Source organism: Oncorhynchus kisutch, linkage group LG30 (assembly GCF_002021735.2).
Source record: "Oncorhynchus kisutch isolate 150728-3 linkage group LG30, Okis_V2, whole genome shotgun sequence".
NCBI lineage: Eukaryota > Metazoa > Chordata > Actinopteri > Salmoniformes > Salmonidae > Oncorhynchus > Oncorhynchus kisutch.
The window spans coordinates 11163357-11181238 of record NC_034203.2 but is presented as its reverse complement, the minus strand read 5'-3'; the positions used below and the strand labels follow the sequence as shown (position 1 = coordinate 11181238).

General features: G+C 42.5%; 1 protein-coding gene across 2 annotated transcripts; it reads left to right on the top strand.

Annotated features, from left to right (window-relative positions):
* Positions 1–285: 285 nt before the first annotated feature.
* Positions 286–12551, top strand: crsp7 (cofactor required for Sp1 transcriptional activation, subunit 7). Of its 2 annotated transcripts, none has more exons than XM_020467116.2 (4): positions 286–922; positions 1060–1211; positions 8999–9076; positions 9340–12551. In XM_020467116.2, exons 2-4 carry the CDS (start codon positions 1140–1142, stop codon positions 11014–11016), a joined length of 1827 nt encoding a protein of 608 aa, XP_020322705.1. In that variant the 5' UTR covers positions 286–922; positions 1060–1139; the 3' UTR covers positions 11017–12551. The 2 variants fall into 2 exon arrangements, with proteins under 2 accessions (XP_020322705.1, XP_020322706.1); XM_020467117.2 differs by having other exon boundaries at positions 551–922; positions 9002–9076.
* Positions 12552–17882: the final 5331 nt, after the last annotated feature.

The following is a 17882-nucleotide window of genomic DNA, read 5'->3' as shown; positions in this document are numbered from 1 at the left end:
TTTATGATCACAATTTTTTTTTTACGGATGTGTATCTCCAACAGCACCCTGGAGATGCGCTATTTTGCTCCCCTGTCTTTGACAAAGTGGCCACTGTTTATCGCCGGGTGGGCATCAGTGCTTACTTAAAACGCCCATATGCCACTGGTTGAAAAAAATATATAACATTTTAGGGGGGCAAAATGTGGTTTTATGTGTTGTTATTGCATCAGAAAATGCCACTCTCGTTAATCTGCCGCCCTAGGTGACCACTTAATCTTGCCTAATGAGTGGGCCGTCCGTGAGCAAAGGTGTCAACTAGAGATGAGGTGTACGAAGAGTTTGCGGTGGTTTGTAGTCTTGCATGATGCCTACTTGATGCAAATTAGCATTTTCAAATCTGAGACTAAATAGAGCCAAATATATTGATAAAAGTCACCCTGTCCGAGAGAGACGTAATGTTATCAAAAACTTCACGCCAGGGTAAGCCTACATGAAACATAGCCCTTATTTGAAGTGTTCCTAAAATCCACAATGAAAATGAATGGTGGAAAACGATTGGAACCATTTCCGTGTTTGACCGATAGGTTTTATGGGTATCATGATGCGTCCACTGGGGGGCCCAATTACCATATTGCTTACACTGTCAAATCTTCTCGGATCTCCACAAGCGCATAGGGTGTAGGACTGAGGAGTCCATTTGGTATTGATCTCATGTCTCCTCCCTAACAATGGGAGTCGTTGCCCCAAAAGCGGGAAGGCAGGCAAGCGACACGTTTAGGTCCAAAATACGCCCTTAGAAACGCATTGGGCTTGTTTTGGACCGAGTGAAACCAAATATTGTTCTGTGGTGAAACCTCTCGCATCGCCTCTTCCTCTCTGACACGGCCAAGTATTGCATCCCATAATGCAATAGGAGGCCGTTGAGATCCAGCAGCTGGTGGTGAGTTTCCAAAGCGCCCAAGAGTCAATAGCAGGCGGCTGACACATCTCTGAATCCATGTGACATTTTACGAACCTTTAAGTGTAAATGCATCAGATAAATATGCTGCTCAGGTGTCTTGCAATATCTCCCTAAAGGCCTGTGAGTGTCTACAAGTACCACAGTATTCGTTGTTGGAGGATTCCTCCCCCGTCTGCCGGATCGCACCGAACAGGCAATGACAACGGCCTCAGCAACTCCGCAGCAGATGAGAGACCGGCTGCTGCAGGCCATCGATAGTCGTAGCAATGTGAGTAGTTAGCTATCTGGACGAATATTTGCAATCTCATTAAAAAAAACTATATGCCAATTATTCACTGTTAAATGATAGCTAATCATACACGCTTGTGAGTTGACAGCACGCTTGCTAGCAAGCTTGCTACGCGAACGTTACCGGGCGTCAGCTAGTAAGTTAGCTAAGTTGCTAGCCTGCCCAACAGGGTAACGTTAATGTTTAGCCAGCTAGTGTTAGCATTGGCCAGCCTCTAAGCTAGCCAGTCACACAACTCTCGCAGGTCAAACTGCGGTTGTTTTCACGTTTACCAATACCATATGTTAACGTTAGTTAACTGGCCAGATGGCGAACTAGCTGCAAACTTAAAAACAAGGTAACTTTTGATACGCTGAGGTAAAGAATGTCAGACGAAATAGTGTTAGCCTAGCTAGTTTACGTCAAGTTGACGCTTAACTTTTCTCCCATTCCTCGCCCGTCATACCTTGTTGCATAACTTAGCTAACGTTAGTAAGTTAGTAGCTACCACCTTATCTGTGTGCGTTTAAGTAACGCGGTTGTATTTGGTAACATACACTACCCGTTGCTTTCAATTCTAGTATTGGGTGGCACAAAAACAGTCCGTGGGAAGCCAGAAGTTAAATACCATTACATTTCAACTTGGTGGCAGGAGGGTTGATCAATATATCTTGGGGAATTTGAGACAAAATCTAAAAGGTTAATATTGAAGACTTTAGGGTGTCCAATAAAAAACACATTTGACCAAGGGGTAAAATAATGTTAATTGTGTAGATAAAACTTTTCTCATCATTGTGACCATATGCACAACACTGAACAATAATATAAATGCAGCAATTTCATTTGACTGAGTTAGTTCATGTAATGAAATCAGTTAATTGAAAAATGAATTAGGCCCTAATCTATGTATTTCACATTACTTGGAATAAAGGTGGAGTGGATCAGAAATCCAGTCACCACCATTTGCCTCATGCAGCGCAACACACCTCCTTTGCATAGAGTTGATCGGACTGTTGATTGTGGAATGTTGTCCATCTCATTTTCAATGGCCGTGTGAAATTGCTGGATATTTGCGGGAACTGGAACACGCTGTCGTACACGTCGATCCAGTGCCACCCAAACATGCTCAATGGGTGACATACTCACCAGACATGTCACCCATTGAGCATGTGTGGGAGACCTGGGACTTTTCAGCTTCCGGGAATTGTGTACAGACCCTTGCGACATAAGGCTGTGCATTGTCATGCTGGAACGTGAGGTGATGGCGGCGGTTGAATGGCACGACAATGGGCCTTAGGAGCTTGTCACTGTGTATTGAAATTACCATCGATCGTGCCGGGTTTCCTCCAGACATATCGCTTGGCATTCAGGCCAAAGAGTAAAATCTTGGTTTCATCAGACCAGAGAATCTTGTTTCTCATGGTCTGAGTCCTTTAGGTGCCTTCTGGCAAACTGTAAGCGGGCTGTCCTGTGCCTTTTACTGAGGAGTGGCTTCCATCTGGCCACTGTACCATAAAAGCCTGAAGGTTGTTTTTCTGGAAGGTTCTCCTATCTCCAGAGGAGCTCTGTCAGACTGACCATCGGGTTCTTGGTCACCTCCCTAATCGAGGCCCTTCTCCCCTGATTGCTCAGTTTGGCCGGGTGGCCAGCTCTAGGAAGAGTGTTGGTGGTTCCAAACTTCTTCCATTTAAGAATGCCACTGTGTTCTTTGGGACCTTCAATGCTGCAGAATTGTTTTGAGAACCTTCCCCAGATCTGTCCCTTGACACAATCTTGTCTCGGAGCTTTACTGACAATTCCTTCGACTTCATGGCTTGGTTTTTGCTCTGACATGCACTGCCAACTGGGACCTTATATAGACAGGTGTGTGTGCCTTTCCAAATCATGTCCAATGAATTGAATTTACCACAGTTCCAATCAAGTTGTAGAAACATTTCAAGGATGATCAATGGAAACAGGATCCACCTGAGCTCAATTTTTTATTATCCTAGCAAAGAGTCTGACTACTTATGTACATATTTTAAATATATTGGCAACAATTTCAAAAACTGTTCACTTTCACTAAGTACATGAGTGTCTAGTTTGAGAAACATACGCCTCACAAGTCCTCAACTGGCAGCTTCATTAAATAGTACCCGTTAAAACACTGTCTCAATGTCAACAGTGAAGAGGCGACTCCGGGATGCTGGCCTTCTAGGCAGAGTTACGAAGAAAAAGCCATATCTCAAACTGGCCAATAAAAGATTGAGATGGGCGAAAGAACTCACACACTGGACAGAGGAACTGCAAAAGGGTTTTCTAATGATCAATTATCCTTTTAAAATTATAAACCTGGATTAGCTAACACAACGTGCCATTGAAACACGAGTGATGGTTGTTGATAATGGGCCTCTTCTGTACACCTATGTAGATATTCCATAAAAAATCAGCCGTTTCCAGCTACAATAGTCATTTACAACACTAACAATGTCTACACTGTATTTCTGATCAATTTGATGTTATTTTAATGGGCAAAAAAATTGCATCGTTTTCTTCAAAAACAAGGACATTTCTAAGTGACCCCAAACCTTTGAGCGGTAGTGTGTACCAGTCAAAAGTTTGGACACCTACTCATTCCAGGGTTTTGCTTTATTTTTACTATTTTCTACATTGTAGAATAATAGTGAAGACATCAAAACTATGAAATTACACATGGAATCATGTAGTAACCAAAAGTAGCCACCCTTTGCCTTGACAGCTTTGCACACTCTTGGCATTCTTTCAACCAACTCCATGAGGTAGTCACCTGGAATGTATTTCAATTAACAGGTGTGCCTAAAAAGTTAAATAGTGGAATTTCTTTCCTCCTTCATACGTTTGAACCAGTCAGTTGTGTTGTGACAAGGTAGGGGTGGAAAACAGAAGATCACCCTATTTGGTAAAAGACCAAGTCCATATTATGAATAAATGCTTCAGAGTTCAAGTAACAGACGCATCTCAACATCAACTGCTCAGAGGAGACTGCGTGAATCAGGCTTTCATGGTCAAATTTCTGCAAAGAAACCACTACTAAAGGACAACAATAAGAAGAGACTTGCTTGGGCCAAGAAACACGAGCAATGGACATTAGACTGGTGGAAGTCTGTCCTTTGGTCTGATGAGTCCAAATTTGTGATGTTTGGTTCCAACCACCCTGTCTTTGAGATGCAGAGTCGGTGAAGGGATGATCGCCGCATGTGCGATTCCCACCGTGAAGCATGGAGGAGGTGTGACGGTGTGTGGGGTTCTTTGCTGGTGACACTGATTTATTTAGAATTCAAAGCACGCTTAATCAGCATGGCTACCACAGCATTCTGCAGCGATACGCCACCACATCTAGTTTGCGCTTAGTGGGAATATCATTTGTTTTTCAACAGGAGAATGACCCAAAACATACCTCCAGGCTGTGTCAGGGCTATTTTACCAAGAAGGAGAGAGATTGAGTGCTGCTTCAGATGACCTGGCCTCCACAATCATCTGACCTCAACCCAATTGAGATGGTTTGGGGTAAGTTGGACCACAGAGTGAAGGAAAAGCAGCCAACAAGTGCTCAGCATATGTGGGAACTCCTTCAAGACTGTTGGAAAAGCATTCTTTATTAAGCTGGTTGAGAGCATGCCAGGTGCAAAGTTGTCATCAAGGAAAAGGGTGGCTACTTTGAATATAAAGTATATTTAGGTTTTTTTGCGCTTTGGTAACTACATGATTCCAAATGTTAGTTCATAGATCATGTATTCACTATTATTCTATGAAGTAGAACATAGTAAACATAAAGAAACCCTGGAATGTGTATGTGTGTCAATGTTTTGACTGGTACTAGATATTTATGTTTTGGGTTTTTTACCCCTTATAGGATGGCCAAAATTAGAGTGACTAAATCAATGGAGGCCAGAGAAAAGTGGCCAAAAATCTGGAAATTTGCATCACGTCAGCTAGGCTAGATTATGTGCAAGAAATAAGGCTACTGGCTACCTGACAGGCTCCTTTGTCTGTTGAACTCGTCATCTTTCTTCTCGAATCCGCAGGACATTTTATTTTTTTATTTAACCAGGTAGGCCGGTTGAGAACAATTTCTCCTTTACAACTGACCTGGCCAAGATAAAGCAAAGCAGTGCGACACAAACAACATATTTACATATGGGATAAACACGTACAGTCAACACAATAGAAAAGTCTATATACAGTGTGTGCAAATGTAGTAATATTGGGGAGATAAGGCAATAAATAGGCCGTAGTGGCTAAATAATTACAATTTAGCATTAAACACCGGAGTGATAGATGTGCAGATGATGTGCAAGTAGAGATACTGGGGTGCAAAGAGCAAAAATAAATAACAATATGTGGATATGGTAGTTGGGTGGGCTGTGTACAGGTGCAGTGATCGGTAAAGCTGCTCTGACAGCTGATGCTTAAAGATAGTGAGGGAGATATGTCTCCAGCTTTAGGGAATTTTGCAGTTCATTCCAGTCATTGGCAGCAGAGAACTGGAAGGAAAGGCGGCCAAAGGAGGAGTTGGCTTTGGGGGTGATCAGTGAAATATACCTGCTGGAGTGAGTGCATCGGGTGGGTGTTGCTATGGTGACCAGTGAGCTGAGATAAGGTGAGGCTTTACCTAGCAAAGACTTATAGATGACCTGGAGCCAGTGGGTTTGGTGACGAATTTGAGGGAGGGCCAGCCAACAAAAGCATATAGGTCGCAGTGGTGGGTAGTATATGGGGCTTTGGTGACAAAACGGATGGCACTGTGATAGACTACAGCTAATTTGCTGAGTAGAGTGTCGGAGGCTATTTTGTAAATGACATCGCCGAAGTCAAGGATCGGTAGGATAGTCAGTTTTACGAGGGTATGTTTGGCAGCATGAGTGAAGGATGCTTTGTTGCGAAATAGGAAGCTGATTCTAGATTTAATTTTGGATTGGAGATTCTTAATGTGAGTCTGGAAGGAGATATGTCTAACCAGACACCTAGGTAGTTGTCAACACATTCTAACTCAGAACCGTCCAGAGTAGTGATGCTCGTCGAGCGGGCGGGTGCGGGCAGCATCGGTTGAAGAGCATGCATTTAGTTTTACTAGCATTTAAGAGCACTTAGCGACTACGGAAGGAGTGTTGTATGGTATTGAAGCTCGTCTGGAGTTTTGACATAAAGCAATAAAGGTAAGATGGATATCGATTTGAGACATGACATGTTGTATTTTAGTATATGGTTTTCATGTTACTCAGAATCATACATTTTTCAAAGATTTCTCACAAAATTAAGAACGTCTCTGAAATGTCAATGAAGCACTGAGAATATGCCAAGCTTTATTTTCCAAGACTTTTACATGCAATTGTTTCTTTTTGCGACCTGTGGAAACCACTTTGACGACCACCACCACAAGAAGAAACCTGAACCTCTGTCAACAGCTCTGCGCTTATTATCGTCTGTATTAGGTTTTCACGTTTTAAACCTAATAATGAGAAAATCAATGCTTTCACAATGCCTAAAATGCTAGTGGTAGTTACCTTCTTTCTTTTTTTAGGGCACATTGACAGGTTTTTCACCTAGTCGGCTCTGGGTATTCGAACCAGGAACCTTTTGTTTACTGTCCCAATGCTCTTAACTGCTAGGCTAACTGCTGCACAATTGTATAACATTGAGGTCCTTGAAAATAACAATTAAATGCTTGAAAAACTCCCTGAATTTGACTTGCCAATGCCTGGATGAACCCTGCTTAAAGGTTGTATAGTCCTAGGCCTATGGGCTAATTTGAATATATTTGTTTATGTACACGTGGAACTGCATAAAAATGAATAAATCAAAACATTTTGATCCCAATGTCACAAAGATGTATATGAGATCGATCGTATACCGTGGTATTTGGAAATGGCCAGAGGATGGTATTTCTGTACCGTCCATCCTATTTATTTGAAGTTTTTCAATAAATGTTAATATTTGTAGCTACTTAATTAAATACCTGCAGTCAACTTGTGCAATACATTAGGAGATAAAGCAGGTTGCGCTCTTTCACCGGTCACATTATTTAACATTATGAAGCTTACCGTAGTTCTCGAACAGTTGAGCCAGCAACATTCTTGTGGCAATTTTATGAAGCAATTTTATCCGATAATGTATTTCTGTATATTTTTGCTTTAGGACATTTTAAATAATATTTTTCATACATTTAGTTCAGCTGGAAAGCTGCAAGCTTCCAAAGTTTTGAATAGAAAAGGCCATTCAAGACTGTCTTAAGCCTTTTCTGCATCAACAGCCATTATTGATATCTTGTTTTTTTGTGTATTGTATTAAACTGAAATGTGTATTTGTTTGAGTGTCTATTTTTAATAAACCCTGTTTTTGTATCAAGTCTAAGACTTTGACCATTCTATTGCTTATGAGTGTAGTTATTATTGTATTGTCACAGGGTGTCCTATTCACTGTTTCTTATGGATACCGATACTTTAGTTTTATATATGCAACGAGCTGCTAGCTGGCTGCTAGCTAACATGTTTTAAACCAGTGGTCACCAACTGGGTGATCGACTGGTCCATCTTCAAGTCATTCCTTGTCGAGCACCAAACATTTCTGTAAAAAACCCAACGATAAAGCCTTACGTTCCTATTTTGTCATTTGTTTCACGCTGTTGGCGATATGTGCACTGTTTTCAGAAACCTTAGTGCCGGGAAGGCAAAGTCTTCCCATTTTTGAACCATTTCATGTGTCTGAAGGTTGAACTCCACCTACCCGGCAGGCCCAGAGGTAAAACCAAGTGCACCTTTAGGCCTACCGCTGGCCAATCAGCTCAGATCACCATATCTGCAGTTTGTTTGAGCCATAGACTCTAGAAATAAGTCTAGAGCGCACAGCAAAGTTGATAGTGTGAGATTTAAAAACTTTTAAAACCACGACTAGAGCGAATCAACAAATACAGTATGGTTTTGAGTGAGTTTATGTTTAAATTGTTATTCAGCACTGTCAATCAACACTTTGCATTTTAGGGCGTATAAAAGTTTTGAACATTCGCTCTACTTCCACTCACGCTTACAACCAGCACTGCAGCTGTAATAATTGAGTAGTAAAGTGTTTCGGTAAGCTTGCGTTATTATTAGTAGCTTGTCATTTAATATCGAGGGTTTATTTCACTTTCTCTGGTCATATGAGTAACAACATGAGTTGGTGCATGATGCAGAAATTAGGTTTGCCGTTAGCTGGAATATGATGTCCCCTTTCCTCAGCGGGAGGGAGCGAGGCAGGACTGTGAGGCAGCCTTGCTGCTGTGCTCTCTTCCTCCCCCTCTGACCATCAGACGAAGGCCATCAGTCCAGTGCAATTTTAAAATGCTATTTATTATGCTCAGCTGTGCAAATGATCTGTTACCAGTTTGATTATGTACCTCAAATTAGTTAATATAATTTCAAAATGGTCTGAGAACAGCACTGTCAGGTCAATTCAAGCATAGCCAATATATACTGATAATGTATTGGGCCTGTACCCTACTGCACAAACCTCATTGCTACAAAACTGTTTTTAATAGGTTCATGTTGCACAGGCTTATGTTTAAGTCATGTTTGGAAAAAATCTCAGCTTGCGTTTTGACTTTGATCTTGACTCAAAAGTTTGGTGAGCACTGTTCTAAAATAATTGCTAGACTGCTTGTTAGCCAGCATAGCGTTTAGCTCTGGGAAGGTAATAGGCCAGCCAACTGTTGCATACTTAGAAGTAACAGCTAACTAGCTTAGTAACTCTTTGCTGAAAATCTGTGTTCTGATCATCTCTTTTGCTCCTTCCAGCAGATTCACAATATGGTGGCAGTATTAGAAGTTATCACATACTTGGAGAAATTCCCTATCACCAAAGAAGCACTTGAGGTAAGACCCAAAGCTTTTTAAGTGCTTTAAATGTTGCCTGTGACAACGATTTTGGTATTCTTAAAACGATCATTTGGGATTTTGGTAAATTAGTGTTTTTTTAATCTATTTTGCTAGTATTGGCTTGTGAACTACCTCCAACCTCCTTTATACTGGACACATAGACATAGAAATGGGATCCACAAGTTCATCTGACTCTGGGCCTCATTGCCAAAATTCAAAAGTATCCCTTTAACAACTTTTTATTTGAATTACCAATTTAGGAAACCCGATTGGGGAAACTGATCAATGACGTGAGGAAGAAGACCAAGGATAAAGACCTTGCCAAGCGTGCCAAGAAGCTTTTGCGGAGCTGGCAGAAATTGATCGACCCAGGGCAAAATGAGACTCCATCGCGGGGGGCAGTAAGTGTCTCGGGCTCTGCCAATGGCAGTGCCCACTCCTGTCGGACTGACGTTCCACCCTCTGACGTATCCCTGGCAGGCAAAGGTGTCCAAGAGGTCAAAACCAGAAATGACGTCCACAACACCTACTCGCCCAAAGCGGAGAAGTCAAGCAGCAGGAAGCGTAGAGGGCAGCAAAAGGACAGTGTGCACTTACCGGCCAAAACCTCCAAGATGTCCCCCAACGAGCAGATGCACAACTACACTCCGCCGCCACCTCCCACAAATGGGATTGCAGGTAACCCTGAGGCTCCCCAAGACCTAGAGGCTACACCTTCGCCAGACAGGTCCCGGACAGAGCACATTGAGAATGAAAAACACAGTAGAATCCCTGTCAATGCTGTCAAACCTCACCCCAGCTCCCCGGGCCTCGCCAAACTACCTAGCACTTCCTCTTTACTCAAGACTGCTGTGTTGCAGCAGCAAGCAAGGTTGGACGAAGGAGGAGGGGGGCAATATCTGACCAAAAGCCCCCGCTGCCTTTCAAGTCCACGGACTATGAAGCAAGAGACTATGTCCAAGCACTCTTCAACATATGCACCAAAAGGGACTATCCCAAGCCCAGCTCGGAGTCCTCGCTTGCCTTCTTCCCAGCCTTTAACGTCCCCAGCCCAAGTGTCTCATGTGAATGGGCCGCCACCCCCTGCCCAAAGGGCCTCACTGCACTGGCCTGGCTCCTCAGAGGCCACCACCAATCCCCCACACAGCACTGGAACACTGGAACCCCCGCCTGTCTTCCTTCCCACCACCCATCCCGCCCCACAAAACTCTGAGTGCGCGGAACTCCACAGACCCACCCCCTCTGTAGTGGTGGTCAAGGCTGAGGCAGAAGTCTCTCCCTCCAGCTCGGACCGCAAAAAGAGGAAGAAGTACAGGTCCAGGGACTACTCTGTCAACCTGCAGGGGCAGGACACAGAGGACAAAACAAAGCCTGTGAGATTAAAAGAACGCAGGCTAACGTTTGACCCTGTGACTGGACAGATCAAGTCCATGGTACATAAAGAACCCTGTCAGGTAGAGGAACCCCCAATGCCACCTCCCCCTAAGCCCCAGCAGAGAACTGATCTGCATCCACAGCAGCCTCCCGCTCCCACCCCTAGCCCCTTCCAACAGACTAACTGGAAAGAGCTGTCCCGAAACGAGATCATCCAGTCCTACCTAAACCTTCAGAGCAACGTGCTCACATCCTCGAGGGTCCAGGCCCCCGGCGCGCACTTTTTCATGTCAGAATACCTGAAACGGGAGGAGAGTGATCTCAGGGAGGCGAGGCGAGGAGTCCATGTCTTGCAGCTGGACAGCTCGGTAACGGACACACCTGGAGTGAGCCGAGAGGTGACCGACAAGGACCTCCACAGAGTACATACGGAGCACTGGCAAGGGGTAAATGGTTGTTACGACACCAAGGGCACTTGGTTCGACTGGACGGAGTGTATATCGTTGGACCCACATGGGGACGAGAGCAAACTGAACATCCTGCCATATATTTGCCTAGACTGAGATGGGGTGTCTGTCCCAAGTTTGTTAAAGGACTGTTTCAGTTCTGTTTTTCAAAAATAAAAAGTTGCAGGAAAGATGTGCCCGTTTGCAGAGTGCTGCTACTAACAATTAATTGCAAACTAGGGTTCTAGTGTAGGGTTGGCTGGAGTTTAGCTTTCCAGCTATGTGCTCAGAGGGTGTTGAAAGCGTTCATCTAGCACAGTTAAAGCCGAACGTGTCCAGCGAGTGGAGTACTGATACCTATTTGGGAGTTACAAGAAGCTTTATGTGACATATACAAAAATAAATTATACAATTTCTTATCATGTATGCATCTATTTATTTGACCTTTTTTCAGTTTTTTTTTTAGGTTTATGGAAACGATGTGCAAAACCTGTAGAGCTTTTCTGTTTGCATCACATACTGTTGACCTGTTCTGCAATGCAAAAGAGGCATAACATTGTTTTACACATTCTTTTGTTTTTGGTTGGCCGTTACATGTTAGCGATCCAACATTCCACCCCTCATCTTCTCTCCTCACCACTCTGTTCTGATGTACACATGCCATCGAGCGTTTCTTTCCGGAGGAAGTTTAACACAAAAATTTGCCTCCCTTTTGTTCAATCAACAAAGTATTTTAGAAGTTATCTTTGTTATTCCATTTACTTTATTCCCCAACAATCCTCACCCAGGCAGAACATCTTGAAACAGAGGATACTAATACAACTGTGAGGATAAGGAAGTGTTTGTATGCTGGAACTATACTTGTTAACATTCCTTTAGCTATCGTTTTGGCTTATGAAATTGAATCACGAGACTTTCAGAGTTGAACAGCCTTAATGAATATACAGAAATGAGAGCTTTGTATTTAGTTTACAGAGGCAGGCATCTTCTGTAATTTCATCATTTACATTAAGGTATGTGTAGATACAAACAAAACAACTGCAAGCTCCACATAATTTATTTTCTAAATTTTCCTCCAATCTTTCATGGGTTCGTATTTCAGGAATGTTCTACTCATTGAGAAGCGTGCGTGATGGTAAATGAACAAGTGTCGTCTCTTTTGCTATTTTGTTGAAAACTACAAACTTAGAGCGCAATTCTTCACGTTTTCCATGTGACAATTTGGAGAAGTAGTTTTTAAAATTTTTGTTCTCGTCTTGCCACGGTTCTCCACATGACATGACTTCAGATGGGGTAAGGTCAGACTGTGCGCCGCTACATTCATCCCTACCAATGTGCCTTTTTGATGTCAAATCTGGATTCGCTTTCGCATAACACTCCTGTCCTTGGAACTAGGTTTGTGTGTGGCAATTCCATGTCCGGTGATGCTGGACTATGCACCATCTTTCTTTCTTTTTTCTAAGCAGTGGTCCTTAGTGAACACTGATCCAGAATGGGCAAATTGCAGACAATGAGGCATCACTCAAACACAGCTCGCAATAATGAAATGCTAAAGATGATTGATGTGGATCTGGTCAGTTTGACTGGGACATCTTTATTTGTTCAGTGTTTAACATCTCATTTGTTTGAAAAATAAAGTGATCTAAACCCTATGCACAGTTTTCTCATTTGCGATAAGACTTCATTCTTACGTAATATAAACCCAGATGTTTGTGTTGTATTCATGATGGGGTTATTTAATAGGTCAATGTTGGCATTAATATGGTACATACAATGTTTGTCTACAGTATATAGGTACATTACTCGTTTGGTTTCCATTGTGTGTTCTCAGTGAATCCTCATGGGGGAGCACTTGGCTGTTTTTTGAGTTTTAAACATGGTGTTGATTGGGTTATGACAAGTTCTGCGGTTAAACTGTCGAACATCACTTACAAAAAAGTGCAGTATGCTGCAAATACTGTGTCCAAAATGCAATCTAGCTGCAGTTCAAATGCAGTACACTGTAGTTATTCTGCAATTACTGTGTCCAAAATACCTCAGTCGACTGCAGATATTGCAGTTTCAAACCGGCATTCTTTTTTTGAGAATTGTTTTGTATCTTTGAATTGCAAAGGGGTGTCTTTCACTTCCTTGAGTGGTTTTATCTTCATTGTTATGACAAACCGCAACTATCAACACACTTTTCCCCTCCTGATAAGATAACCAAGTCTACATGCATTTCAGAACATCTCAGTGCAGATCCCTTCCCATCAACACATGGCTAAGCTGCTCAGTGCACTTTTACCTCACCTGGGGCCTCATTCATAAATGTTGCGGATGTACAAAATATACCCAAAAACGTGCTCCAGTTTTCCTACAAAAGTTGGCATTTATAAAAACAACTTGGTATGAGAATGTCACTGGGAGAATCTCAATTGCATATTCCTTTAATCCTCTCAAGACCCACTGGCGGAGAATGTCAGAGGGGTGGAACCTCATGCTTTCTCATCCAAAGGGTTTTGAGGAGGCAAGGAGAGCACGTGAGGAGTACGCAATTGAGATTCCCCCTTAACTCAGTGTTTCCCAAACATGGTCGTCAGGACCCCAAGGGGTGCACATTTTGGTTTTTGCTCTAGCACTACTCAGATTGATGATCACGTGCACCCCTTGGGGTACCGAGTTTGGAAAGTCCTGCCTTAACGCAATGCAAGTTGTAGACTGTGTGTGCACATTTTCTAGTGTTTGAAGGATTTGGTGCGTTCCTATGCTTAGACCTTGCTGATAATTGACAAATCTTACAACACCTGGTTAGATATTTAGTAAGTATCAGCTAACCACATACAGTGCATTCGGAAAGTATTCAGACACCTTGACTTTTTCCACATTTTGTTACGTTACAGCCTTATACTAAAATTATTTAAATACAACATTTCCCTAATCAATCTACACACAACACCCCATAATGACAAATCCAAACACTTATTTTTGTGGGGATTTTTTATTTTTTAAATACCTTATTCAAGTCAAATTGAATTTACGTAAGTATTCAGACCTTTTTCTACGAGACTCGAAATTGAGCTCCGGTGGATCCTGTTTACATTGATCATCCTTGAGATGTTTCTTTAACTTGATTGGAGTCCACCTGTGGTAAATTCACATGATTGGACATGATTTGGAAAGGCACACACCTGTCTATATAAGGTCCCACAGTTGACAGTACATGTTGGAGCAAAAACCAAGCCATGAGGTTGAAGGAATTGTCCGTAGAGCTCCCGAGACATGATTGTGTCAAGGCACAGATCTGGGGAACGGTACCAAATAATTTCTGCAGCATTGAATGTCCTCAAGAACACAATGGCCTCATCATTCTTAAATGGAGGAAGTTGGGAACCACCAAGACTCTTCCTAGATCTGGCCGCCCGGCCAAACTGAGAAATCAGGGGAGAAGGGCCTTGGTCAGGGAGGTGACCAAGAACCCGTTGATCACTCTGACAGTGCTCCAGATTTCCTCTGTGGAGATGGGATAACCTTCCAGAAGGGCAACCATCTCTGCAGCACTTCACCAATCAGGTAGAGTGGCCAGACGGAAGACACTCGTCAGTAAAAGCATGACAGCCTGCTTGGAGTTTGCCAAAAGGACTCAGACCATGAGAAACAAGATTCTCTGGTCTGATTACACACATGTGGATTGTATTTATCATCATTAGTCATTTAGGTCAACATTGGATCATTCAGAGATCCTCACTATACTTCTGGAGAGAGTTTGCTGCACTGAAAGTAAAGGGGCTGAATAATTTTGCACGCCCAATTTTTCAGTTTTTGATTTGTTAAAAAAGTTTGAAATATCCAATAAATGTCGTTCCACTTCATGATTGTGTCCCACTTGTTGTTGATTCTTCACAAAAAAATACAGTTTTATATCTTTATGTTTGAAGCCTGAAATGTGGCAAAAGGTCGTAAAGTTCAAGGGGGCCGAATACTTTCGCAAGGCACTGTATATGCTTGTTTTTGCTTAATACTGTGCTATGTCGGATTGTTTGAAGATTGACAGATTGGCTTAAAAAGCTGTATTTGTCTGTTTTTTTGTGTGGTATCGATGAAGGTATTTGATTGGGAAATGATGATACATTTTCATGAGGTGAAATTAATTCATCTATAAATGTGGGGGGAAAAGGATGCCCTGCAAAAAAATATCTGTTTGGTTTAAATTCCCCTGGTGCAACGACATGGTATTTGCATCTATAACGAGTCTGGACTATGATCACTTCCAAGGCTGTTCCATGATGATTTATTACGGTCGCGTCAATCATGTTATATACTTTGGTTATTGTAGCAAGGCATATGCCAGCATTGTAGGCCTACTGCCTGTGCCCGTGGCCTGCTAGGCGATGGCCGTTAGACCTCACTTCGCCACATATGAGCCCTGGTTAAATTCCCTGTTGCAGATTTCACTTTATTCCACTACATTGGTGGCAGTGATGGGACCACGTCCGGCTCACATCTAGTTATGTGATCTAGTGGTGGGAAGCATTCTGTTCTTCAACATTGTGTTGGGCGTAATTACATTGATATAACTAGTGTACAATGGATAAGCAACAATGGGTGTGACAGAAGCAGTCACTGCAGTTGTGATCAAGCCTTACAGTGCATCAAAGTTGCCTGAAGCTGAATGAAAAAGTGTTATGCCCTGACCAGTTATTCAGAAGAAAATTTACTCCGACGTTGCTCGTCCAAATATTTATTTATTCTTAGTTCCATGCCTTTACTTTAGATTTGTGTGTATTGTTGTGAAATTGTAAAATATTAGTTGTTAGATGTTACTGCACTGTTGGAGCTAGAAACACAATCATTTCACTACACCCGCAATAACATCTGCCAAACATGTGTATGTGACCAATACAATTTGATTTGATTTAAAACCCATAGCTGAATGGCTTCAGACAGAGCATTTCTCACTGGAAATTGCTGCTGACTTTGAACAAAGCTTAGGGTTAGGGTATTTAATTGTCAGACTTTCCTATGTCACTATTCCCAACCTCTTATACCCCATAAGGTTGTAAATAAACCCTTTTAAAGGTGATAAAAACTTGTTTAATTATAGGGTTGTGAAATCCATAGCCGAATGACTTCAGACGGAGCATTTCTCACCATTTATTTACGGAGAGCAATTTCCGTTTTGTAACCGGTAGTGTCCATTTATTTACAGTAGTGTGTTGATGAACTATTTCTTCAGTGGAAATACAGAATATGTATAAAAATGCCAAATATACCAAAAGCTAAGTCAAGCAGAAATTTACGACTGAACAGCCATATTAATCATTACTAAAACCTGCAAACTACAAACATTTAAAGAACTATATACAAATATTTTATTCAAAATAATTAATACAAAAGTCAAGAGTTGGCTATAATATGAGTACAAAGTGAGCGTGTGTGTATATACGTGTAAGTGTTTTTGTGCATCTGTGTATTATGGTGTGTATTATAATTTCCCATTATAAACATGTATCCCCATTCCACAATCAAATAGTTTTACCGATATAAATCTGGCATCCCTCATAAAATTAGACATATCTTTGTATATGGTCAGTGATCTGTTTGTTAACTTGGCTCTCGAAGACCTTAGAAAGGCAGAGTAGGATAGATATAGGTCTGTAACAGTTTGGGTCTAGAGTGTCTCCCCCTTTGAAGAGGGGATGACCGCGGCAGCTTTCCAATCTTTGGGGATCTCAGACGATACAAAAGAGAGGGTGAACAGGCTAGTAATAGGGGTTGCAACAATTGCGGCAGTTAATTTTAGAAAGAGAGGGTCCAGATTGTCTCGCCCGGCTGATTTGTAGGGGTCCAGATTTTGCAGCTTTTTCAGAACATCGGCTATCTGGATTTGGGTGAAGGAGAAATGGGGGAGGATTGGGCAAGTTGCTGTGGGGGGGGTACAGGGCTGTTGACTGGGGTAGGGGTAGCCAGGTGGAAAGCATGGCCAGCCGTAGAAAAATGCTTATTGAAATTCTCGATTATAGTGGATTTATCGGTGGTGACAGAGTTTCTTAGCCTCAGTGCAGTGGGCAGCTGGGAGGAGGTGCTCTTATTCTCCATGGACTTTACAGTGTCCCAGAACTTTTTGGAGTTTGTGCTACAGGATGCAAGTTTCTGTTTGAAAAAGCTAGCCTTTGGTTTCCTAACTGCCTGTGTATATTGGTTCCTAACTTCCCTGAGAAGTTGCATATCGCGGGGGCTATTCGATGCTAATGCAGTACGCCACAGGATGTTTTTGTGCTGGTCAAGGGCAGTCAGGTCTGGAGTGAACCAAGGGCTATATCCGTTCCTGGTTCAACATTTTTTTAATGGGGCATGCTGATTTAAGATGGTGAGGAAAGCACTTTTAAAGAATAACCAGGCATCCTCTACTGGTGGGATGAGGTCAATATCCTTCCAGGATACCCGGGCCAGGTTAATTAGAAAGGCCTGTTCGCTGAAGTGTTTTAGGGAGCATTTGACAGGGACGAGGGGTGGTCGTTTGACCGCAAACCCATTACGGACACAGGAAATGAGGCAGTGAATGCTGAGATCCTGGTTGAGGACAGCAGAGGTGTATTTGGAGGGCAGGTTGGTTAGGATATCTATGAGGGTGCCCGTGTTTACGGATTTGGGGTTGTACTGGTAGGTTCATTGATAATTTGTGTGAGATTGAGGGCATCTAGCTTAGATTGTAGGATGGCCGGGGTGTTAAGCATGTCCCAGTTTAGGTCACCTAACAGTACGAGCTCTGACGATAGATGGGGGGCAATCAATTCACATATGGTATCCAGGGCACAGCTGGGGGCAGAAGGTGCTCTATAGCAAGCGGCAATGGTGAGAGACTTGTTTCTGGGAAGGTGGATTTTTAAAAGTAGAAGCTAAAATTGTTTGGGGACAGACCTGGATAGTATGACAGAACTCTGCAGGCTAACTCCACCGCCTTTGGCAGTTCTATCTTGTCAGAAAATGTTATAGTTAGGGATGGA

Coding starts and splice junctions, on each gene's coding strand:
- crsp7 (XM_020467116.2), top strand. CDS start 1,140: ATGACAACGGCCTCAGCAACTCCGCAGCAGATGAGAGACCGGCTGCTG. Junction 1,212..8,998: donor CCATCGATAGTCGTAGCAAT/GTGAGTAGTTAG, acceptor TGCTCCTTCCAG/CAGATTCACAATATGGTGGC. Junction 9,077..9,339: donor TCACCAAAGAAGCACTTGAG/GTAAGACCCAAA, acceptor TTACCAATTTAG/GAAACCCGATTGGGGAAACT.